The sequence below is a fragment of the Lutjanus erythropterus genome, chromosome 13, assembly GCF_056507025.1.
Source record: "Lutjanus erythropterus isolate fLutEry1 chromosome 13, fLutEry1.hap2, whole genome shotgun sequence".
NCBI lineage: Eukaryota > Metazoa > Chordata > Actinopteri > Lutjaniformes > Lutjanidae > Lutjanus > Lutjanus erythropterus.
The window spans coordinates 21,874,731-21,900,709 of NC_139329.1; the positions used below are offsets into that span (position 1 = coordinate 21,874,731).

Genomic DNA, 25,979 nt, shown 5'->3' on the forward strand with positions numbered 1-25,979 from the left:
CGTTTCTTTTTTTTCTTTTTTTTACTGTTTCTCACTCTTTGATGTTCCTGTTTTCCAGTGACCGGACTGTGAAGATCTGGCGTGCACGTGGTGGACTGGACAGCACCTTAGAGGCGGTTGACAATGTGGACGAGGTGGCCAGTAACTGAACACGGCGCCACCAGCTGGGTTTGACTCTGGAAGGACACTAACGGCGTCTTTTGATGCTGCTGCCCTGCACTTTGACCCCTAACTTCTCGAGCCCAATGTTGACTCCTAAAACCTTCCATGCCATGTAACCTTTATGACTGAGCCAACAGGATTTAATCTCATCTCAACGCAAACTAGCACGATAATTCTTTTCTTAGACTCGGTACGCTCAGAGGGTCGTGCTAATCAGTTGTAGTTCAACGTATTGTTAATGCGGCATAAACTCATCTTTTTCTGTTTCGCGCTGTAGACGATGGATCATGATAATTTGTATGCTCAAGATATTATTTAAGAAAAACACACTCAGAAAATATCTCTGCTGCTCAGCTCTATTCAGCGCTGTGTCAGCATAAAGTACACCTGCAGACACACACCCAGGAGAAGGGTAGCAGTGTCTTTTCTTAGATTAGGGGAAAATAGACAGAAAGCTGAGTGTTAGAGGAGACAAAGGTGGCAGCAGAGCTAACGGGTTGGTAGCTGGCCTTCGCAACCCAATTCTCCACTTTCTTGGGATTGTTGAGATTGTTTCTCTGCACCTAAAGCAGAACCAATGTCCCCGCTCTCCTTTTACCCCCAAATAACAAAAGTGGCTTTATTGTTTGTGAAAAAGACAAATCACCGTTCCCCTTACCTTCCCTCTCCTGCTTTTGTGCTTCTCCCTCCTCACTTTCCACAGCTGTTTGAGATCAGCGACCAAAATTGTGCAAACTTGTTGTCTTTGCTGTCCTGCACTGCACTCGTGAACAGAACACACTTTACAGTAACAGTTCCACTTGAAGCAAAAGTTTGACATTTTGGAAAAATATGCTGATTTGTTTTCTTGCAGTGATTTTGATGATACATATCTATTTGTGAAATATGATTGTTTAAAGGCCTGAAGATTCTCCCAAACAGATGCGTACAGGAGCAGCTGCTAGCTTAGCTTAGCATAAAGACCGAAAACAAGGAGAAACAGTTAGTGTGACTCTGTCCAACTGAAATGATGTCTGACCACCACAACCTCTAGAGCTCACTAATGAATACATCAAATCTTGTTTTTGTTTATTCCCTACGAAAATCAGAAGGCAAAAATGTCATGTCATTTTATTGGGGTTTATATCCTGAACTATCTGTTGGCCAGTCTCAATAATTTCCTTTCCCCTCTCCATTTTTATCCTTTGGTTGTTGTACAGATTAAACAAACAATATGTAAGGAGTTATTTACTTGGAAGTGCTGCTGGCCAGATTTTGTTACCATCAGCCAGAGCTTGGCTGCTTCCGGTCTTCACACTAAGCTAAGCTACCAGGCTACTTGCTGAAGCTGGTTTCAGTCTTGCAGCTCTCTGCAAAGGATGTGCATTAAACTTTGTTACCCGTACTAGTTGGCACCAGGAATGCTACTCAGTTAAGGTAATTATTAATATTTTATTAATGTACAACACCAGATATGCAGCCATCTGGATGCTAATGCCTAGATGTAAACCGGCGAGGTGGAAAGTGGGACAAACATGACATCTAAACCAGCTGGTTTTGCAGTCTTTTGATCTGGAAAATAAGGTCATATGTAGGCTGTGTCATAATAAACTGGCAGTTAACCGCTCGACTGAAGCAATGCACAACCACATTCAGAACAAGAATGGAGAATGGACATTAACCATAGGGCTGCACAATTAATCAAAATATTATGGAAATTTCAATATGCAATGCATGTGCAATATCCAATTCGCAGAAGTTGCAGTTTTTTGATAAAGGAAAAATGTGTGGCACAACATCGATTTATTGAAGTACTGTAGTGCTGCTAAGATGGCCTGGCTCACAAATGTTGTTCTACAGAGGTAAAAAATTAATTTGATTTGATTTTTTGATTTTTTTTCTCACTGAAAATGAAAATTAACATTGTTGACTGCCCCCGAGCGCTTTCTTACTTTTAGACTAGTGGTCTAATCTAAATTAAAATTTTCCGTTTAATCAACAGGGAAATAAGTCATTAGAAATTTCCAGACTCTCCGACAGACAACAGATAAGCATATTTTCCAAAATTTCAAACTGTTCGTTTAACTCTTGAGCACTTGTGAAAACTGACACAGTTAGTCTTTGAGAAACACTTAATCCTTCTTAAATGTGAGCAGGTTCAGCGTTTATATTCTACACTTGTTGTCCATGTTGCATCGTATGTAGAGACGTATGTTCATTCTTCACATGTTGCAGTTAGCGCTCACTGAACCTACACTACTGAGCTGTCGTCTAACTCCCATGCTGCTAAGTCGTGTACTCACCTTCTTCAACCCTATAAGAGGGCTTCTTCTCGTCATGGACTCCGGGTGAGGTCCGCTCAGTCCCGAGCAATGTGTATGTATATATATATATATATATATATGTACTAGTGTCTTTTTGTTTTTGGAGAGGAGAGGCCTTCAGACTCTGCCCGTGTTGTGAGCCTAACCACAGACCGATGTCTGTCTCCCAGTTCTGATCCTTGTGGGGCCTTCCTGGAGACCCTTGTGGTCTCCCTGATGTAACTGATCTGTCTGTCGCGATTGTGTGCTGTCACTTTTGAATGTTCGGTGAAACAGCAGTTGTAGGCATTATCTGAGTACATATCTAATGTATGTAAACAATGTATTTAAAAAAATTTTTGACTGAATGTTAGTTTTGTGGGACCACCGATCTGAACGCAGTCTCACACGAGAGCTGAGAGGACCAGGATTGGCAGGAGGACTGACGAGCAGTATTAACGCTTTGGAAGGAGATTTTCCTCCAAGAAGGTGGCAGGTTGTGTTTAGTGGCCTACGGTTAGGGTTTTTTTTTTTCTTCCTCTGTTTTGTTTGTTATGCTGTCCCTGTTTCACATATCCTGGGCGTCCCCCCTCTGGAGTTTTAGAAGCCATTCTCAAATGGCGGACTCTGTAGCGATTCTAATGTCAGATGCCTGGTGAGAATAAACGCCATCTGTCAAAAATATCTGTGTGTGTGTATCTCTTTTCTTCTTATCAGTCATTTAAAGGTCCAGTGTGTAAGTTTTACAGGGATTTATTGGCAAAATATGGCAGAAATGGAATATAATATTCATACGTACATTTCCATTAGTGTATAATCACCTGAAAATAAGAGTTATTGTATTTTTCTTACCTTTAGATATGGCCTTTTGACTTACAAGCAAGTTTTGCAGCCACTTAAGCAGGGGAGGGTGAGGCAAGTTGGTTGCAATCTGCATGCTTACCACTAGATGTCACTACATCCTACATGCTGATCCTTTAAAGACTGCTGTTGATATGTGTGCAGGTCAGTTACTTGTACAAATACCAACAGTAAAATGTAATTTTTGTCATTTTTACAGATTTGTCTTAGATAAGTACAGCTCTGTATTTCCTATTCCTGAAAAAGTTTCCTTTAAATCTGCCTAGTTAGCACTCAGAACATGAAGGTGACTTCACTTTATTTAGCAACAGCAACCCACTCACTTTTATACTGCTTATTACAGGACTATAAACTTACTTATAACAAAATCTATAATTTGACATAAAATATTAATTTTGGTCTGTTCTTCATAGCAACAGTCTGCAATCCAGAAATAATAGACCTTAATAGGCCGGTCCAAATCAAGTATTTCACAAAGCTGTGTAATAAAATTAACTAATAAATTGTTTATAACACACTATAAGGATATTTTAAGCGCGCATTGAAGCACAGTGTATCAACAATTATAATTTCTCCTATGAAGACATTATTACAACTTTGTTGTTTGGGCTACTGACTTGATTTCATATTGTTTTTATATTTACCTGAAGATATAACTGTCATTGAAGTTTATCCATCTGTTTCTTTTTCTCCTCTTTCTTCCTCAGGGAAAACATCAGTTTTTCAACAAATGTGCCGGAAATCTGTTGATTTTTTTTAAGGGGATAAAAGCTGCTTTTGAATGCTGCTTCATCTGCTGTCGATCAGAGATACAATATGTTGCTGTTCCTGAGCATCTCCATAACCTTAAGTCTCTGTTAAGATTCTCTCAAAATATGTTTATCTTCACCAAGAAGATGCGTCGTCAATGGTGAGCATTTATGTGATCACACAATCTCTGTTACTTCTGTTAAGAACAGATCATTCTTAGCTGATGATCTCCTGCTCTATTCTCTCTTCACATCTGTTTGCTGGAGGTGAAGCCACTTTCTGTGAAGCAGATGGTGGTCTAAAAGTGAAAAGAAGTTGTCAAATGTTTGAAGCGGTGGAAACTGACCACAGGGTGGCAGTAGCAGCACCTACAGGACTGGCAAGGGACAGTGTAAGTATTCGTCAGAGCTGTCAACGTCCAGGAATACTTTCACTGACATATCAGGCATTTGGCTAATGAGGGACACCGTAGCATAGCTTCGATTCCTCCACTGACAACCCTCAGATTAACCCATGAGGAGGCCTCAAGGCAGAAATGAGCTGTGGGCCCCCGTTGACCCTCACTGAGCTGGATATGAACAAATCTATTTAAGAATTAACTCCATGTAAATTTTGACAGAGACTTTCTACAAAATCTAATCATTAGACTCAAGGGTCTGGAGCCTGGAGACTTTGGTACTCCATCTTTACTGATAACAGAACAGGCACCCAGCAATTTGTAACCTTACTGTACATATTACCTCTTGGTTTGGTGTAATATTTTAATGCATGAGTGTGTCTAGAATACTTCACAAGCACCTGAATACTTCTTCCGCCACTGTGCATGTAAGTTACTCATTCATGTCCTCTTGCCTCGGTGTAATTTGAGTGCCTGTAGGTGTTTCATGAGTAATAGTTGTAACACTTTGCTGCAGTTTAAGTGTATCCAAATTATTTAGAGAATAACTGTAGCCCAGAGTAACTGGGGAATCTGGCCTATCAAGGAATCAAGGTTACAAATATTCACATGTGCCAGTGATGGAAGCAGCTTTTGTTTTGAGGTGATACGGTACTGTTCTTTGATTTTTTTTTCATGTTACAATATTCATGATACTGATAGCGATAACTGTTCAGCATGGGGAACATGAGTATTTGCATGATGAAGAACTTGATTCCCTTTCAGCTGCCATGTTTACTCGGTTCATTTGCACAAACATTCACTATTGAAGAGCACAAAGTGCATTTTCCATGAGGGAATCGATCGGTTTAACAAAAACTTATAATCAATGCATTTAATAGGTGGTGACATGAAATGACTAATGTTTGAATATGCATATTGATCTGCCGGTCCCTGGTGTGTTGTATGTGGCCTGCAGTTCAGACGTCCAGTATATTTCACCTGCACAGTAATTAACTTCTTCAGTGATGTGTGCCTTCCAGCCAAGTTCAGTAAAATTCTGCATCATTTATGTGGGAAGTAATTTACTAAGAGGCGGACCTTAAGGCAGAGAGCAATAACACAATATTAATATTTTTCCAGAACTGATTTATTTCAAGACATGGTAAATGTGCGTTTTTACCCCATTAATCATCTCACAGTCCGTCATGTATTTTATTACCCTACATATTACAAAGAGAGCAGTCTAGACCTGCTCTATATGTAAATGCCCTGATGCCCAGATGACTTCTGTTATGATTAGGCATTATATATGTAAAATTAATTTAATTGACATGACTTTAGAGGGGTGAAAACCCCAAGATTTGCAACCACTGGACTAAACCAGGGCAGCACGGTGGTGCGGTTTTTAGCACTGTCACCTCACAACATGAAGGTTCTGAGTCTGGGGGAGTTTGTGACTTGGGCAGGACATTTCTGTGCAGAGTTTGCATATTCTCCTCGTGTCCATGTGGGTTCCTTCGAGGTACTCTGGCTTCCTCCCAGAGTCCAAAGACATGCAACATCATGTTAACTGATAACTCTAAATTGCCTTGGTATGGGAGCATGATTGTCTATTTGTCTCTATGTGTCAGCCCTGCGATGAACTGGCGACTTGTCCAGGGTGTACCCCGCCTCTCACCCAATATCAGCTGGTTTAGGCTCCAGCCCCCTGGCAACCTGTCAAGGATAAGCAGTTACAGACGATTGATGGATGGATGGACTAAACTACCAAACTGTATGTACAGTATTTAAAACTAGCTCCACCTCAAGCAGCTAAAGCAGTGAAATGCTGCTTATACATTAATGCATTTATATTCACAACTAAGTAATGTCATAATAGTATATCATACGGGGCCATTAAGTAAATAACAAAAGGAGGTGCACCCCATCATTGAGTCCATAGCACAAGTTACAGTCTTTTTTCTCTTGAAAGTAAAAAATACATAATAGAAGTATCTTCTGTTTTTAAGGTAATAAAATACAAATATCATCTGTTAGGTCTATCCATACGCCATGCACTGAGTACCAGTGAAGATTTAATTCTTCATGCTAACTTGCCTTTGGTGCCAGCCGGAGGAAAGTTGATGGAGACAGGGGAGGGACAATAGCAACATGGTGTTATTTTGTCCTGCTGTTATTAAAGATGTATGTCTTTTCTCATTATACTTGCAGGAAAAGCCCAGGGTTATAGTGAGGAAGACAGAGATCTCACCAGATTAATCCATAAGAGGTGATGAAAACTCACAACATGCAAATGGCATCGCTTCAACAGAATAGCCCTTTCACTGTACCGCAGTGTAGATGTGATGTTGCCACAGTGAGAAATTCATACAGAGATTTTGTTCAGACTTTGTTCAGATGCCTAATGAACAACTCGGGAGGCCATCAGGGACTGCTGTCATAAATCTGCAGGACTGTCTGACAGGCAGCACCAATCACCGGCCACCTGATGTGAGTGTTACAGTGATGAGTGTGTGTGGATGTCACTGAGATTGCACCAGAACACTTCAGAAGTACTTTAAACTTTGTCCCGGGAGTCCAGAGACACCCCAAATAAAGTCTTCAAATCACTTCCCCTGCACGTACACCTGCTTCTTGTTTAACAGAGCAAGCACCATTACTGCTCCTCTTGCTGACTTTTTCACAAACATCACATGTGTTCATTGGTCAGGAGCCACTTTCTTTGATGTAAGCCTATTAATCCTCATTTAAAAACAGCACAACCAGCTGTTTCACAAGATGCAGAGATGTGCACATTTTTACTCCAATAGCCCTGCTAGAGTACACATTGCTGAGCAGATCTCCACCCCTTAGAGAGAGATTTTGACCTGCCTCAGCACAAACTAAGATTTGAAAGACCTTTTTACACTGAACAATGTGAAATCACACCCGGTGATTTTTTACTAATGGAAGGCTCCTTTCATTAACATTTAATCACAGCCAATATTTGACTAAAATTAATATATTTTAGCTAATATTTGGCTAAAATTAACATATCTTTACTGATAATTTGGATCTGAAGGACGATCTGTTGTTGTGTATCCAGCTGCAAAAGTAAAAATGCAATCTTAATCTTGTATTTCCCTCAATTGCCCCTTGCACTGGAAACAGACTTCTTACGGCAGTGCATATATCATACAACTGCAAAGATAAGTCAGTTAATCAATTAGTAGATCATTAGAAAATGTAGTGGTGACAAGAATTTTGATGATTAATTGGTTAATCCATTTTTCATGGTTTCAGCTTCTTTGATGTGAGAAATTGCTGCTTTTTCTTGTCTCTCATGACAGTTAAATTGAATATCTTTGGGTTTTTGACTGACCTTGGTCTCTGGGACATGTGATGGGTAGTTTTTACTGATTATTTATGTGTTAGAGACCAGAATTCATGGATTAAATGAGAAAATAATCAGCAAAGTAATATAATTTGCCCTAATATATATTAAACTGTATTTTGACATTATCATCAAATCAGATTAGAATTTTAGAAAATAAGATTTCAATTTTAAAGGCATAATATGCAACATTTTCCTTAAGAAATCAATGTATAGACTCATGTAAGCATAATCCCTTTCAATCATTACTGATAACCTGGTAGAAGTGGTCATGTCTGTATATGCAGAGACCCTCCCTTCTGTCTATATTATTTCCTCATTATTTTCTCGTGCTTTACCAACCCAAAAATGTTGGTATTTGATGTCCTGGGACTCCTGGTGTGTTTATGAATAGCTCAGACAAATTCTTCTGATTCTACCCTTAAACATTTGGGTTTGAACAATGCTCAGCTGAGCAACATGAGCAGAGTTTGTCATAATGAATCGACCAGCGGCTCCAACAGGGTTGAGGAGGTTAATACATTTTAGAAACACTCAATACATCTATCACAGCAAGACTATGTCTCTTTTTGCCAAAACTGAGGGAAAAGGAGATTGAGGAGACAGTAATTAGGAGCAGTCGGAGCTGCTTCACTCTCTGATAATTTGAAATCTATTTGTGGCACTGATGCATGAATATAAATTCTGTCAGTTCAGATACACAGGCAGCTTAAAGCAAAAACTATTTTACAATTTAAAGGATTAAACACAGATTCAAGTCATGCACATATTTTGATTAAAGTCAAACTACTTGCTCAACACAAGCATCAGAAGAAGTATAAAAGAATGAATCTTAAAAGGTGATATTTTATAGAATTTTGAAGGATTTTTTGACATGGTCCTCATCAAAGTGTGGTCCTTAAATGATGAATGATTGTCTGAATGAGTCTCAAAAGACTGCATTACAAAAGCCAGGGAATAATCTAAAATTACCATAGAGGAGTTACAAGTGCTAATAAAACAGTTCTCCAATAATTAAGCTCATTTGTCATGCTACTGCACCGAGGAGTTTAACTAGCCTTCTCTAAATCATTGCTATCTTATTACAAATGATCAGAGTCAACACTTCATCAGGATCACTCCCTCAGCTGCTGTGTGAGGCTAATATTGCTCTTGTACAGAATAAAGGTTGAGATCATTTAGATAATTATTATATAACCACATGTGATTGCTCCCAGCAGAACAAAACAGATTGAAACAAGACTATGAGACTGTAGCCGTGCCAGCACCTCTGTTAGGCTGCACACTGGTGCAGCAGTCCTTTGAGCTAAATGCTAATGTTGGCATGTTTATGTGCTCGCAGTTGAAATTTATAATCCAAATAGGTTCCAATGCTAACATGTTCACATTTAGAGGATATAATATATCCCATGTTTGCAGTCTTAGCATGTTAGCATGTGCTCTCCAACAATTATAACATAATTTCAACAACAGAACTGAGACTTAACATTTTTCATGCAACTTCAAATGTCAAAGTTGGAAGTTGGTGCATCTCCATCTATAATTTTTGACCTTTTCTGTTTCGCATTGCATAAGCAAACGAAATTGCCTTTGGTATCATTGTTCCCACCTGCAGCCCAGTAGCGTAATGTTAGTTCTTTCTGATTCTCACCTGCAACTTGACTGGATGCTGTTGCATTAGTTCAAACAAAGTGGATTTGAGGAATAAAGTGTCAACCTGCTGGGGATGAATAGTGTTACATGACTTGATTCAGGAAATAAAAGGAAATTAAATGATTCATGGTGCACTTTACGTAACAGACTTTTCGATCTATGAGTTTGGGAGAAGGTATTTAAAAAAAAATGTTATGCTCAACTGAGATATTTCAGTTTTGACCAGTGTGGTATGACCGGCCAACATTGCTATCCCTAGAGCAACGCTGATAGAAGGGATAAAAAATATGCAAGGCCCCGAACTAATGATTATTTTCATTGCAATGAATCTGTTGATTATTTTCTCGATTAATCGATTAGTTATTTGGTCTAAAAATGTCAGACAATTGTGAAAAAGGGATATTTTGTTTGGTCCACAACTCAAATATATTCAGTTTTCTGTCATAAAGTAGGAAAGAAACCAAAAAATATTCACATTTAAGAAGCTGGAATCAGAGAATTTTGACTTTTTTTCATAAAGAAGTACTAATAATCAATTATCAGAATGGTTGGCTATTAATTTAATGATCAATTAGTAATCAATTAATTGCTGCAGGTTTAAAATATATCATCATTTCTAATATTGCATTCATACCACCTTGATGAAAGAGATTGGTCACAAATGATCATTCCACCTATATACACCATTTATTTTAGATTTTTCATCATAAACATAAAGTCTGAACAGAAATCTAGATCCTACAAACAGATCGATGTATTCGTCCTCCATTTTGATGGTTCAAGTTTTGCAAGTTGTCCCTTATCTCCCTTTCTGTTCACACTGGTCATAGAGCCAATACAGCTGTGGTTGTTTTTCAGAATCACTCATAAGAAGAGTTTGATCATTAACTTTAGTTTCTTAAAAGCCCAACAGACCTAAATCAGAACACAGTGTACTTGTCAACAACTGCAATCTCCACAGTCATTAAATGTGTGAAACTGAGTTTCACACTCAAATGTCGACTTTGTTCCTGGCATAAAAAATCAGCAGATTTTTGGATTTTCACAAGCAAGGTGCTTTGAAGACTCTTGAGACTCATTGTCTCTGAGTTTTACAGTAACTGGATTTAAAATTCTCAAAGAGGAAAAAAAGAGTGTGATGTTGCCACAGGACAACAACATCAAAAGTCAAACGAATTGATAGTTAATCTTTTTTTTCCTGATGCCTTTAAGAAAAATGGCAATCAGGTGATCTTGAGGCCATTTTTATGTTGTAAGAATGGCCAGATGATGAATTCTGGTTGAAACGAGGGGGGCATCATTTTAGCCACAAAATTGCACTAAAATTGTTGAAGTCATATTCGGTTCCTTCATCCAAAATGTGGCTCACAGAGAAACGTGTGAAATACTAATATGGCAAAAGAGTGCAGCTTCAGCTCGCTGACAAAAACATTCAATACAGGATGGAGAGGCCTGTTACAGCTCTCACAGAGGAGGCTCAAAACTTGTGGAGGCTGCCATGTAGCACACTATATCAGGAAAAAAGTGTGTGGATGCCACTGCCCATAAACCTGTTAATGCTTTTGTCCCCTTAGCTCCAATTAAGTGAAATCTTAAAGCTGCAGAATACAGCTTTATTTTAGACAATTGTGTAAAGGCCTTTTCCTGACAGTGCCCCCCTGCACAACATAGCACATACCATGTAAAATGTCACATACATCAATCAGATATCTGAATATGAAGCAGAATCTGTAGACGAGGGAGACGATTTTAGTGTTGAAAGCATTCTGGTTTCCATCGGTAGTCTGAGTAGTATTGACCAGTCACGTTTGAGCAGGCCTTGATCGCATGCAGTCCATGTTGAGAGCAAAAGAGGTGGAACACATTGACTGAAAGGCAAAGTCAAACAACATTTTCGATTTTTATTAGCTTTTAAAAAATATCTGTGATAGAGATAAGCTCCATAACTCAGTTCTTTCATCTGGAGTTTCTATATTAGAGAGGAAGTTTTGGCCCTGATATCTGTTATCTGGATATCTGCTGAGTACACTGGAAGACCCAAAACACTAGCTGTTGCCCCTAGAGCGGGGGTGTCAAACCCAATTTAGTTCATGGGCCCAAAACAGCCCAATTTGATCTCAAGTGGGCTGGTCCAGTAAAACTTTTCATAACAACACCTCCATATGTTTACCATTTTTTAGTGTAAAGAAGTAAAACATTCTGAAATCAACACTGATTAGCTGAGAAACTGACCTGTGTCAGGGATTCAATTCATTCAACAGGGTCAGACATAGCATAAAATATCAAACTTTTTTAGTTAGTGGACAAACTATAGACAAAAAGACAAAAGACAAAATTACATTCATTATTTTCTGATTTGTTTTGCTTTTCAGCCATGTTAGCAGCATAACATGAATTATTCAAATGAAACAACCAGGGAGAGGAAAATCACTCACTGACATATACAACATGTTTGGAGGTAATAAGTGGCAACAGCTTCATTTTAAGGGGTCATAAGACACAGAGGTGGGAACCACTGCTCTATAACAGGATGCTGAGAAGCTACATTTTGATAACTCAGATGGTTGAAACTTGCATGTCAGTGAGCCCACAGAAAACACAGAGCTCTGTATTTGGCAACTCTAACAGGTGTTTGACCTGCAGAATGAACTTTCTGTCAGTTTTTTCAGACTAACTGGAGTTGACACACACATTCCCATTTTTAGCTCTCGGCTTCATGCTGGGCTGGTTAATTGGGTTTGTTTTGCTCAGGTGGTCTTTGTCATCTGGCTTCAGTGTGACAGTCACAATGTTATTAACGTGGCCTAACCCTTTAAGGCTTGACACTGGCCTCGGCTCTGGTGACGTGCCTTTTTACCTGACAGTTGCTGAAGGAAGCAGCTCGCTCCATGTGGGCAGAGAATAAAGTGTGTTGTACAAGTTGAAGTTTCACAGAACTGTAATAGTCTATAATTAATCGATAATTACTTTTGCTTTGTACTGTATGGGGATTTGTATTCTCATTTTGAGACATTGCATCTCTTTAATCATTTCATAATTAAGACTATTCTTCAACTTATCTTTGTATAATTGAGTCACACCGTTAGCTTATTGCTGTCCAATTATACTCCAAACACATATTATTTCATTTGCTCCCACTCACAACAATAACTCTGTTGGCTCTCCTGTGAACAAGTCTATTTCGATGGAGAAAGTTGGATAACTTTGTTTTCTTTGACATTTTTCATCTAAATTACCATAATATTTTAAAGGATGGCTGTGAGGAAAATTAGCTTTTGGGTAATTTAGCCTCGTCCACAAGATTAGAGGAGCTCATAACATTGGTGCAAAGTGCAAACAAGTAATTAAACAACAAAAAGCCTCATTTTTAAAAAAAAACAGTAATTGTCAAAACTACTGCTGGGAAAAGATAATTTAATAGCCGCCACACAGAGCGTCTTCACCCCTCACATCCCACTAAATTAACAGACAAAAATAACAAAGCCTCATTTACATGAAAAGGGAGAAGTAAAGTAGGGAGCTGTTTCAAAACCTCAGCTCCCAACCAAATAATCAATGAGTTAATTGATTAACAACCTTATCAACACCTTGCAGATCTATTGTTGTTTTGTTAAAGTTTGCTTATTGAATTTCAAATACAGTTTCTCCTCAGTTGTCTTTTTCTTATACTTTAACTGAAGTCTAACTACCAAGTTTAAACCTTTCAATAGCATTAGAAGAAGCAAGGATGGGCCAAAATGTACTGACAGGATACTTGTGTATCTCTTGCCAGGCACAGCAGGGTGTCTTTTCTTGTCCTTTGGGATCAAACTGGTATCACTGATGCTCAGCAGATGAGGACTACTGATGTTGGGAGCAGTTTTAATCATCCGCTGCACATCTCACACAAGTTTGTGATTTTTGCTGTCATGATGCTTTCTGTCGCTTCCCTTCTTGAACAAAACTTAAAGTCATTAAAGTCTTAAAGTCATTTTTAAAGAGAAGGAGGAGACATTATGTATTATCTTGGTTAAACTATTAGATCTTACGAGTCGAGAAATACTGAACACTCCCACTGTGTGTGTGTGTGTGTGTGTGTGTGTGTGTGTGTGTGTGTGTGTGTGTGTGTGTGTGTGTGTGTGTTTCTGCATGTGTGTCTTCCCTCCCCTCCACACAGTCTTCTCTCCTCCGGAGCACCGAGGCGCACAGAGACGCGACTCCGGCGCGCTGTAGCTCCGTGTCTGCGCTTCTCTCTCCGGTGCTTCACGCTTCCAGAAACCAAACGGCTCGTCGTCGTCACTTTGCGAGGCTTCCCGTTATAATATCCCATCTTTTCTCTCCTCTCGGCTCCTCTCATGCCGCCGCTAAGGCGCTGGATACGGGGCGATTTGTGATCGACCAAGCAGCAGCTCGATGAATATGGCGTGTATTGGGGACGCAGACCCTTTCACCGCTGCGATACCTGCCACCAAAGTTGAACTGACGATTTCTTGTAGGTGAGTACCAACTGCTGCTGGTTTTACACACAGTTGTGACATGTTTGTATGTCTAAAATTGTTTAGTCGACTGTTATTTAACACTGGGAGTAACTGCCAGTCACCACGATGGATGAATGGATGGATGTAGTGGCGAGTAGACGCACCAGAAACTCCGTACGCGCTCGATTTTATTGCAAAATTACAGCTTATTCCCGTTGATTTTAACCTAAAATGCAGCCTTGTAATGGTCAGTTTTCTTTCTGTATTACGACAGTGTTAGCTGAATGATAATACAGGGAGTTAAAAGGGGAGCTGGAGGGAGATGCAGTTGAATATTGTGCGTCTGTTGGCAGCAGTTTGCCTTTAGATGGTGATCGTCAGATGGAGGTCAGAGTTGACATGTCTTTACTGTACTGTCACATCTCAGAAACAGCTGCCACATGCAGAGATCTCAGGATATTTGTTTTTTATCACACAGATACACACTTTTCATTCTGGTAATCATATTAATAATATTCCACAAATTTTGGACCAAGGATTCCGTGCGTCGAGACTGGATGAAGCAAGCATGGACAGAGTGTTTGGTTCAGATTGTGGCAGTGTTACTTCTGAAGCACCATCCGCCCCTCTTTCTTATTATTGTAGCATTGATAGTGGAGGGGAAGCCTGTACTGTATGACGGAGGTAGAAAGTAAAGAGGTGGCACCGAGGGAAGGAGTGATTTCATGCTGCAGCTGGCCAATAAGACTCACGCAGAGCAGCCATACAGTATATATTTATATATTTCTCAATCCTAATTTCCGTGGATAAGTCAATGACATTATCTCTGTCTATCGGTGTCTGTATCAGAGCTGAGACAAGACAGTCGATTAACTGATTAGTCAATCCACGAAAACTGAATCAACCGCTATATGATTGTTTAGTTTCAGTCAGTTTTAGATCTATCTATCTATCTATCTATCTATCTATCTATCTATCTATCTATCTATCTATCTTTTTTCATTATCAATTCATCTGCGGACAATTTTCTGAAATATGATAAAATGCTAGACAACGGGACAAATGCAAATCACAACTTCCCAAAATACAAGGTGACATCTTTAAACACATTTTTGGACTCTTGGTCACACAAACCAAAGTATTGAATTTTAGATCACATAAGAAAGAGAAAAGCAGCACCTTGTTACAACTGAGGAGCTGGAACCAGAAAATGTTTAGTAATTTCACTTGAAAAAAATGGCTAAAACAATGAATAGCTGCTTATTCTGACTGACTTGATTATTTGTTTTACTAATTTATTGCTCTTTAGTGTTGATTCTCCAAGTCTCTGCTGCAGGGATCAACAGCATTCTTGCCGGAGATATTCCCTCCTTTGGCGTTTTGATGATGGTGGTGGCGGGTGCAGCCATACATCAAACCATTCAGTGACCTCTCTTGTTCTGTATAGAAAAAGCAGCTGCTTTCAATATATTTCTTCACTCATTTATTCAGACTTTTCCTTTGATTTGTCACTCATCTGTGTAATATCAATTCAGTATTGAGTGGAGAGACTCTATTGTCTGGGATCTTGATATTGTAATATAGTTGAGAGTACATCTTTTTAGTAAATTGTCTTGTTCTGCTTGTTCTCATGTTGGGTCATATCCAAACAACCAATGATTTTGTATGATGAAATTAATGAAACTACCAAGGACTGCAACTACAATTTGGATTTATCATTTTGACTGTAAAATGCTAAAAATCATCAAATATCCTCTTTAGCCAAGATTACATCCTAAAATTGTTTCGTGCAGCCAGTGGTCCAATAACCATATATTTACTTTAATGTCATAAAACAGAGAAAAGCTGCCACATGTGAAAAATTTTGTTTTTTGTTCTGAAAAGTTACACAATCAATTGTTTTTTTCAAAATAGCTGCTGCTTAATTTTCTATCTACCAATTTATTAACTGTTTAATCTCTAAAAGTTCCAGTAGTCACGTAGTCACAGCTACAGTCCAAAACCCAAAGACTCCTTATTTAATTTACATTAAACAAATCCTCATATTTTACAAGCTAGAGCCAACAAATGTTTGAAAACTGAATGAAACGATTAATTGATTATGATAATAGTTGGCAACTAACTTTCTTTCAATTTACTAATTGATTAATCAACTAATTGTTGCAGCTATAGTCAAAAATTGTTAAAATAATTAGAAATTAATTTGATAGTTGATTTATAATAATTTAATCAATTAATAATTTCAGCTCAAATTCACATTGATCCAGCTCCACAGGTTTAGGGGTAGGAAAACTAAGCCTTGTAAACCTGTTTTGAAAAACATAACAAACAGAAGAACAAAGACTTTGGGCTGAATTATGTTTCCGCTGACCTAAAATGAACCAGCTGCTGCAGGAGACCGAGCTGCTGTTGCTGTTTTACATCGGTGTAAGATAAAAGCCTGATAATGACTCTACAGAAGATTTCAGCCTGTTAATGACCTTAATGATTTGGAGATCAGAGCCTGAGATGATCTTTCTTCATGAAATGAGGAAGCCACCATCTGGACAAAATAATTGTTCTTTTGAAATGATGGCCTCATGAAAGAACAGCTCTCGTATTAAGAATTATGAGTCACCTACACTTTAGTACAAAATGCTGTTTTTATACATGCAAACATGATGTGTGAGCTCCAGCCCATGAATAGGAGCGCATGGTTATAGAAAAAGGATGGTCAGTGTAGTGACGAACTGCAGTGGCATTTCTTTAATGGTTGTAGAGGAGATTTGAGTCATACGACCATTGAGTTACGTATTTTTTCACTTCTCAGGAAATGCGCATGTAACAGCTCTTTGGCACATACTAAATATAAGTCCCTTCTCATGAAAGAGAGGAGCTCTTTCATGCTCTCATTATGTTTGCTTTTAGAATCCTTGGAAATGAGAATTGTGGTCTACAATCAACAATTTGCAACATGCCTAGCTGAAATGACTTCATGCAAATCACTCTCTCGCAGAAGATGTTTTTCTCACCCACCTGGATATGATAGCCAGCACTGCAGATTTCCTGCGATGTTTACCTTTAAAAAGTCTGCCACCAGTTCAAGTCAATGAACTTCTTTCATGGTGCTTCATGGAGCAATATGTAACAATATCCAAAAAATGAGTACAGCAGTCCAAATAGCGAGTTTGAGCCATAAATTGTATATTAAATAGGTTGAAATCCTATTTAATATATGATCTATGGCTGAAGCCAGTTGTTTTGCCCCCTCCCCTCATGCTTGGACTTGAAGAAGCTCAGGCAGGCAGCAGGAACACTGCAGGAGTGCAAGACAAGAGCAACATTGCAATTTGACAATTAGAAGCGACAACGAGTCCTACAGTGTAAGTTGATCAGCTGCTTTTAACTGTCAGTTGTCTGTCAATGTAAAGCTAAGCCTGATATCCTAAAATCAAAAGTCCACTGCACTGAAAATACACATTCTGTTTGAGTTTGAGTTCAGTGACTGCCTGCTTTTTGCCTGACAGACTCCATTAACAAATTGCTCAATTTAACAATTATAAATGCTACTCCTTCTAAAAGATTGTTAATGATTTCTTACAACTCATAAACTAATATTCATTACTTCAGCAAACATACAGCATTAATCTGAGCTCTAATTTACATAAAATGGGTAAACAATAACACAAGTTACAGACGGGAATACAATTTCCCAAGGAGGACACTGCAGCTGCAGCTGAAGTTGTTCACAGGGAGGTCTGGAAAGTAACAGCCATGGGAGGAAGTAACAAATTACAACTACTCTCATTACTGCAAGCCTGTAATTTTACTCTACTTATTACTTTTTCTGCCACTGGTAATGGAGACATTGTTTCTGGAATGGCATTTTAAGTTATATGTCACCTTTCATTGTAGACAAAATTTTGCTTACTTACTTCTTTTTCTTTTCTCTCTCAGACTTTGCAAACACAATGAATCAGTGTTTACCAGACTGTGAGGGTCTAATGAAAGATGCTATCTCTTTGGATTTGTGAAATTTATAATTCAGGGACTGAAAGACAGAACATCTTGGTCCCTGCTGCATCAATTTTGACCATTTATTTAAAAATCGGCCTCTTGCATGTTCCCCAACTTTATGGAAGTGCTAGTTTCTCTCCTCTCCTCTGGTTTGTTTCACCAAGGGCGGGCCAGAAAGTCTCTGCTATCTGCAGAGACACAAACTTGTACACACACACACACACACACACACACACACACACACACACACACACACACACACACACACACACACACACGCAGAGTGTAGGGGTGTAAGAAAATATTTATCCACTTGAATAGTACAATATTATGTTTTGTGATATTTCTTTTTTTTCTTGATATTTCTATTTGTGATAGTATTCTTTATACTATGAAAGTTTTACTAAAATTCAATTAAGAAAAGCTATATATCACTTTGCTTACAGTATCACAATATGTGTTAATATATTGAATCATAAACCCTGTATTGTGATACCCATCCTATAACCAGATTCTCATCAACACACAGCCCTAACGGAGCAGAGCAGAAGAGAGATAGACGAAGATGACGTTACTTGAGTTGACAACAACTTGTTAGCTTACTGTAAGTGTAATAAAATCTGGTACAAGAAGTTTAAAAGAGTAATTTATTAATGTAATCTGTCTAAAACCAAACATAGACAGAGGTCAAGCCCAAACTAGCTGAGCCAAAGTTTGCCAGTTTGTGACTGCATCAGTTGCTGCAATATCTGCAGTTAGCGTACTAGCTAACACTTATATCTGTTTCTGTAGGTGGTTTTACACAGTCACTGACATGTGCAGCTGCCAAATGAATGAGAGTCATAGATTAGAACAACAAGGTTGTAAAATGAGGGAAGAAGCTGCTCCTCAGTCTAGTGATACAGCAGTGGATACTACCGTATCTCCTGCCTGATGGCAGCAGGGTGAACGGACTCTTCGCAGGCACTGATGCCTGATGCTCGGTAGAGGGGAACCGGTGATGTTCTAGGTGGTTTTAATGACTCACTGTAGAGTTTTTCTATTTTTTCTAGTTCTACTTTGTGATGTTTCCAGTCAGGATGCTTTCAATTGTAGACCTACTGCAATGGATGTGAATGAGCAAGGGAGAAATATAAAGTTAAACAAAGTTGGAAGAATATGATTTATATATTAACAAAATTAGTTTGCTGATGCTGTCATGCTGACATTTATTTCACTAAAATTCAACTTGAATCCTTTTTTTTTTTATCAGTTGGTTCCCCAATAATCAGTAATGACTGATAATAATTGTGGGGTGGGACAGCATGAACTTTTTTTCAGCAAAAGTTTCAGAACCATGGGGGTAATCATTTTGATTATTTTTAAACAGAAGACAACTATTTAACACTGTTTTTTAGCTGCCAAGCTGATGGCAGAGTTGACACCCTCAGCAAACACAAAATTTACCAGCCCTGAGCTGGTAGGCGGTGTGATTTTCCCACTTTGGTGTCTTCTGTGTGTTGACAAAGCTACTGAAGCATTCAGTCTAGATAGATCCCATCCTTCAGTGAAAGCCCTCCTTCACTCAATAAATCCAAACCATCACAGCACTCATCATGTGTGTAGTCAGGCAGAAGAACTGACAGATTGATTAACTCAAGTCCAATATTGTGCATCAGTGAGAATAAAATCCCTCAGTCTGGTGCAGCAGCACACAGCCGTTTCACTGACGAATGCCTATCAATCCTGATCACAAGGCCTTGATGGCACACACACACACACACAGAGTTTTGTGCGTGGATAGTAAACAGCGAGCCAGGCAGGCCTTCAGAGCTGCAGGATCAAACAAGCCTGGGAGAATGTTTGTGCACAAAGATGTCGGCGTTCACGTCGTCGAGGCTGTCATCTGATCTGAGTGGTCCACAGCGGAGAGATAGCCGTGACCTTTGGGCACAAAAGGTAGGAAGTGTATCCCGTTGAAGAATTGACGTGTTATGATGTGGCTGTATTGAAGCCGGACGCTGACCTGCTGAGAGGCCGGTCGATGTGTCACAGCCAATGTTGCACTTTCCCCGAGGAAGGTGAAGAAAGAGACAGAAAGACTTGTTAGTGCAGAGAAGGAATCCTGTGTGCATGTTTCTTATGTTTTAGCACTGTACACAAACAACCAACATGTCTGCAACTTTAAGCAAGTTTATCAGAAATTTGGACAAGATACGGACGCAGTTAAATAACCGTCAGTGTTTGAATGATGAAGAAAGGCTTGAAGTTGGGCTGCAACTAATGATTATCAGTTGTTTCCATCAACATATTTTTTATGCATATTTTGAAGGATTGCACTAGAAAAAGTTGATGGGAATGAACTCAGTTTCATTTGAGGTGGTTTTTGCCTTTTTTGAGAAAGAGTTCATGTGCATAGTGACAGATAAGGTCTGACAGCAAACATATAACTCACATGATTCTCAGCTTATTCCAATCCAAGTAAAGAAGGATAAAAAGAAGAAGATTCTCTTTCTGCTGTAGGTGTTCACTGTCCCATGAAATAATAATTACAACTTGCCCAATTGAGAAAAAAAAAAAAAACAAGACTTGACTCTGTTTTTCTCTCGAAGATGGCTGAGACAACTGGCTTTGTTTCCTCTTCTTCTTCTACTTTTAGGTTTATTGGCAGTTAGCAAACAGTCTGTGTTGTTTCTGGTTCGCTGCCTCTTCTTCTACCATGTTTATTAAAATAACTAGAGATGCACCGATACCACTTTTTTTCAGACCAAGTACAAGCACAAGTTCTTACATTTGGCTGCTTACCAATACGAGTACTTAATAATGCCATTAAAGTTCTTACAGTAACTTTTGAAACATGTTTTATTTTCATTAGATGGTCACTTTCTGAATCTAACAAATTGCTGTTGCTGTTTCATGCTGTAAGTGTAACCAAAGGTACTATATACATTATATTTTTAGGTTATTTGTAGTAAGTTATTTTACTGATTTTGTGTTCTTATTAAACTGTGCAGTTTACTATGTATGTGATATATTTCAGTATAATAATTTCACATTATTATGGACTTGCAGAATTAAGTTTATTGTCATAAATGATGTTATATATGTTAGTTATTTCATTATCATTTACAGCATTTTAACTAGTATTTTAATTTAACATTTACATGTGTAGTATTTAAGTTTCTTCTTGTTGAAGAGCTAATTAGTTCCTACCTGTCATTGTTTAGGGGGGACAGGTATGAGTGTGGTGCCATGTGTGCATCAGTTTTGTTTCCCCTGCTGTGAATCTCAAAGAGTGAAGTTGCGTGTCCTGTGCTGTCAGGCAGTTTTGGTGAAGAATAAGTTCACAAAGAGAAGTTGTAGCGGCTTATTACGAAGAAAAGAGGGTGGCGGTGTTTTTTCTTCGTCTTCGGATTAATTTGCTGAGGCTTTCAACTAGTTTTACACCCGCCAGGACTTATTGGACAGCGGCTGGCTGCGGTCTACTGCACTCTGTGTGTTTATTTCAGTTTTACATGGACTTACGTGGAGTTTTATGGACAGTTTCCAAAGTCGCTGCGGTCTTTAAAGGATGACGTTGAAGACAGCGTCGTGATGTCGCTCATGATGACGACACGGCTAAAAAAAGAGGGTAAGCATCAGCAAACACCTTGAACTCTGCATCTTGGATGTCATTTAGATTTTTACAGATTCAAATGTGGCACAATGATTGAAAACCAACCAGACAAATTACTTAGAACACAGTTTTTGTCAGGCTGCACCACTGTTGCAGTCAAGCCAAAAGTATTTAATACACAGTTATGGAAAAGTGAAAAAATCAAGCTGGATAAATGACTTAATGATTATCAAAAAATCAACCGCGCTACATCTCTTTTGCCCCGGAGCCCCGACATGAACACATACTCTGCACCGATTTCCACCTGAACTGTTTCACTTGTCTACAAACCCATTCAAACAATTTGTATTCCTCAGTATTTTACAGCATTAACTCTGCATGATCAGAACCGCCACTTCTGAGTGTGTGTGCACTATGACCAACAGCACAATGATAACCTGTTCCCTTCACAGCGACACAATTGAGTAAGAATCAATGACAGATCCATTTTTCAACAAAGAGACAAGAGACAAAGAAACAGTGAAACTCAGATTGTCTTCTGGTCTGTATCACGGAAAAATACCTGACTGGACGTGTTCAGCAACAACAGCAGAAGCAGTAGCACATTGTTTTTTTTTAGTATGTTAAAATAGTTTTGTTAGTCTTATATCATTTATATATTAATTTTACTGAAAAAATCATAGTCACAGTGTTCCCTCTGCTTGTACAGGTACTTGTTTGATGTCTGTTAACAGTTATGACTTCCCTTTGCAATATCTGAAAAGCTCCAAACAGTGATCGTGACAATAAGCTGCAGTTGATGCTCAAACTGCCAGCTGTGTAAACTCATCCTTAATTGACCATTGTTAAGATAGTATGGCTGATCCAAGGCTTTTTTCAGACATATTACGTCAGAGATTTTCAAACTGCGAGGCTCAAGTCCCTAAAAAGGGGACAGGAGAATTGAAGGGGGGTGTGGAGGGACAGATGTGAGGCTTATACTGCTAAGGTGAAAGGGACAGGTGCATGCCAGCGTGTTAAAAATAGCAGGAATTAAGGTATTGTAGCTTGGGCTGCTGATTTAGCCCTCTTAACCAAACAGTCAGCAGACCATCAGTGGCTGTGAACTCCTGGAGGAAATTAAGGTATTTGAAAGACTCCCAGTTACTGCAATCTGAATCAAAATAAGTATTCCTTCATAACGTCGTAACTCTTTCTAATCTGAGCACGTATTGGTCGCCCAATATTATTGGCCCAATATTGGCCTATCATGGCTATATTGGTCTATATCATTGAGAGCTTTTTTATTTTCTTAGCTTTATGTTCAGCATCTTATGTATATTTGTTCAATTTCTCTTAATTCAGGTTTAATATCTACATATATTTAGCTATGTATGCATATATTTTTCTGTTTATTATATTTTGTTTAAAGAATATCAGTCGATATATTTATATCAAATTTTTTTCTCCCTAATAACAAACTGTCATCGGCCCCAAAAGTCCAGTATCAGTTAGGCCCTGAATGATAGACATATTGTTAGATTCAGGGTGACACCTCCTTAGGATATAATTATCTCTGGTGTCCATCACTAATACATTAAAAAAGAAACTCTTTATGACTCCAGAACTTGCCTGTGAATTATCACATTTTGAAGTTGAACATCTGTGCAGCCAGGTGTCAGCACGGCTAAGTTTCCCTTCGCTTGCCGCCTGGCTCACACGGCACCTGACCCCCATTCCTGGCCCCACGGGGGATGGGTCCACAGGAACATGGCTCCATGCTGTCCTTTCGAGCTCTGCCCAGCCAAGCCCCAACACCCAGCAACCAGACCCTCACCTCCCAGCTCCCCTCCCTGGGTCTGGCTCCAGAAGGGCACCCCAGTTTACCTCTTCTTAGCAAGGTTTCTGAGTTCCTATGCAGCCACATCATTATGGCAGTGTTTGGTAGTAACCGAAAGAATGAGATTGTGGATAAGTGGTTAAAATGATCTTTTTCACTGGGTTAGTCTTAGAGATAAGGTGAAGCTCAGAATTCAGATGCTGCTCCTACACTCAGAAAGGAGCCAGTGGAGGTGGTTTGGGCATCCTATTAGGATGCCTCCTGGATGACCTCCTTTGGAGGTTTTTCAGGCACATCTCACTGGGAGGAGACTCCAGGGTAGACCCAGAACCTGCTGGAGGGATTATACTTGTCGTCTGGCCTGGGAATGCCTCGGGATCCCCCGGGAACAGTTGGAAAGCATGGTTGGGGCGAGGGAATACCCTGGTTAACTGCTTGCACCGCGACCTGACCACAAATGCAAAATTTGTTAGTCAGCTTGTTAAGTAGTTTTCTCTCAGATTCTTAGTTTGCTGTTCGTCCATGAGTCATCACCAAATAAACACAGGATTAAAATGATTAGAAAAAACTATTTCTGGTCATGAGGAAGAGTAAATTCAGAGGCACTGTTGTAATTGGGTGTAAGTACTCCTCCAGGTACAGTTTGTTTATCCAAATCGGTCACTTTTTCTCTGACTTACTATTCTTTCTTTTTCATTCCGTCAAGAAGTACAACTTAAAAAAAAAAAAATCAGATGAAACAACCCCTGCCCAACCCCTGACCCCCTCCACAACACACACACTTCTCTTCATCAGTGTTGTTTCACCTTGTAGCTTTTCTACTTAAAGCGTATTTGTCTGTTTTTACAAATCCTCCACCATTTCGGTGGAACAGAGCAAAGAGCATAAAACCAACAGATCAAGTCGGTCTCATGTGGCGGGTCTAAACCGCAGGAGGCCCTGTAGCGTCATGCTGAGTGGCTGCATTAATGAGATTTTGAAGGAATAATTTGGTCTAATTAAGGCACAAGCCAGCCACCGTAGCTTCACCTGGTTACCTCAGAGAGCCGACATGGCACATTACTAACCACCTCGCCCCCTGCCCCCTCTATTCCTCCGCTTTCATCTTTTGCATAGCCATCGTCCTCCATCTCTGTGATTGCTGTGGACAGATCTGAAGACATTCTGTTGATTAGTTGTTTTTGATGCCTTTCTCCTGAGCACAATATGGGATTTTAATGTGCTTGTTGTGCTTTGAGCACACTGAATTAAAATAAGGGACAATAAAGAGATATAAACCAGGGATTTTAGACCTTCTGAGCAAGCTTTAAACACATCACAGTATAACATGCAGCATTTAAACTGATGTAATTTGGATTGCTTTTTTTAAGTTGATATGCAGTATGAGACAATGTTATCTGTATGGGGAAAAATGTGCATTTACAGTGGTTGCAGTTCCTCTTTAATTTTATATAATGAGAATGTTTATTTGGCTAATCAAGGTACAAAATATATTCTTGTTCATTGGAGCTGGTCAGTTGATGATATGAATGATGTGAAATAACTTTAAAATAAAAATACCAAAGAAAAGCTTTATTGTCATTGTACAGAACAAAGAGAGAAAAATACAACAAAAAAACAAAACAACCTCAGCAAACAAGCTTCCACATCCACCATAAATACAATGTAATTTTGCACAAGAAGAGGTGTTGTTGCACAAGGATTATTGTGTGAGTATGAATGTAATTATCGTACTAGAATAAATGTAGACGGTCAAGTGAGAACACGTATACAGATTTAGCGTCTTCCATCCGTTTTTATTATTCAAATATTTTTATTGATTTTTTTTTGACACACAATAGTATTCAATACTCCAAAATAAGATGGAGGACATGGAAATACAAAAGGTGATGTACCAATACACATAATGAACAATACAATAAAAAAATAAAAAATAAAATAAATCAATTAATGAATAATAATAGTCGTAATAACATAAAATAAAAATGAAATAATGGAAGGAAACTGAATCTCAAAATATGATAGAAACGGTTGGAAATGGTGGAGCCTTGGACAGTGTATTTAAACTGATCGAGTTTAAGACAAGACTTTACATCCTCCACCCAGCGCATGTGGGATGGATGCACAGTTTTCTTCCAACTAAGAAGCATCAGGTGTCTACCAGCAAGTGGAGAAAGTGCTTTATCCCCAACCTGAACAACCTGAACCTCAACAATACAGTCAGTGGGTTGGGATCCCCCCACGTGTAAGATAAAGTATTAAGTATACCTGTCCAAAATGGGGTCAGTTTTGGATTCAGCCATAACAAGGCTACCTGGTTCTTCACTGCACCTGATGCAGGTTAGGTCTTTTCAGCATTATTTAGAAAAAAAAGTAGACTGATCCACAACATAAGTTTATTTAAAATTCAAATATAAGCACACATCTGCTGCAGCATGTCTGCAGCAGAGCGTGTCCATTATAGTCAGCTGAATCTACTGACCACGGAAACCATGCGCACCTGCACGGGCATCGCGCTGCTGACTTTTTTAATGCGGCTGGTATATTTGTTTTTCTCCACGTGCGGCTATGCAGCCCTCCGACAGGTAAAGTCTACATAGCACTGTGAAAGACCCTTCCAACCCCTGCATATGCAACTGCATTATTTATTTT

General features: G+C 39.0%; 2 protein-coding genes across 6 annotated transcripts in view; both read left to right on the top strand.

Moving 5' to 3' along the window:
* Window positions 1-1,900, top strand: part of kif21a (kinesin family member 21A) — a 70,804-nt gene extending 68,904 nt beyond the window's left edge. For all 5 annotated transcript variants that reach the window (XM_084733338.1, XM_084733334.1, XM_084733335.1 and 2 more), the window contains one exon: window positions 59-1,900. In XM_084733338.1, the coding sequence (XP_084589464.1) occupies window positions 59-149 (91 nt within the window). In that variant the 3' untranslated portion in view covers window positions 150-1,900. The remainder of the gene's footprint in view (window positions 1-58) is intronic.
* Window positions 1,901-13,642: 11,742 nt separating this feature from the next.
* The window catches only part of LOC146316518 (copine-8-like), a 78,829-nt gene continuing 66,492 nt past the window's right edge, over window positions 13,643-25,979 (top strand). Inside the window, exon 1 of the mRNA XM_084734232.1 lies at window positions 13,643-13,935. Coding sequence (XP_084590358.1) covers window positions 13,853-13,935 — 83 coding nt within the window. The 5' untranslated portion in view covers window positions 13,643-13,852. The remainder of the gene's footprint in view (window positions 13,936-25,979) is intronic.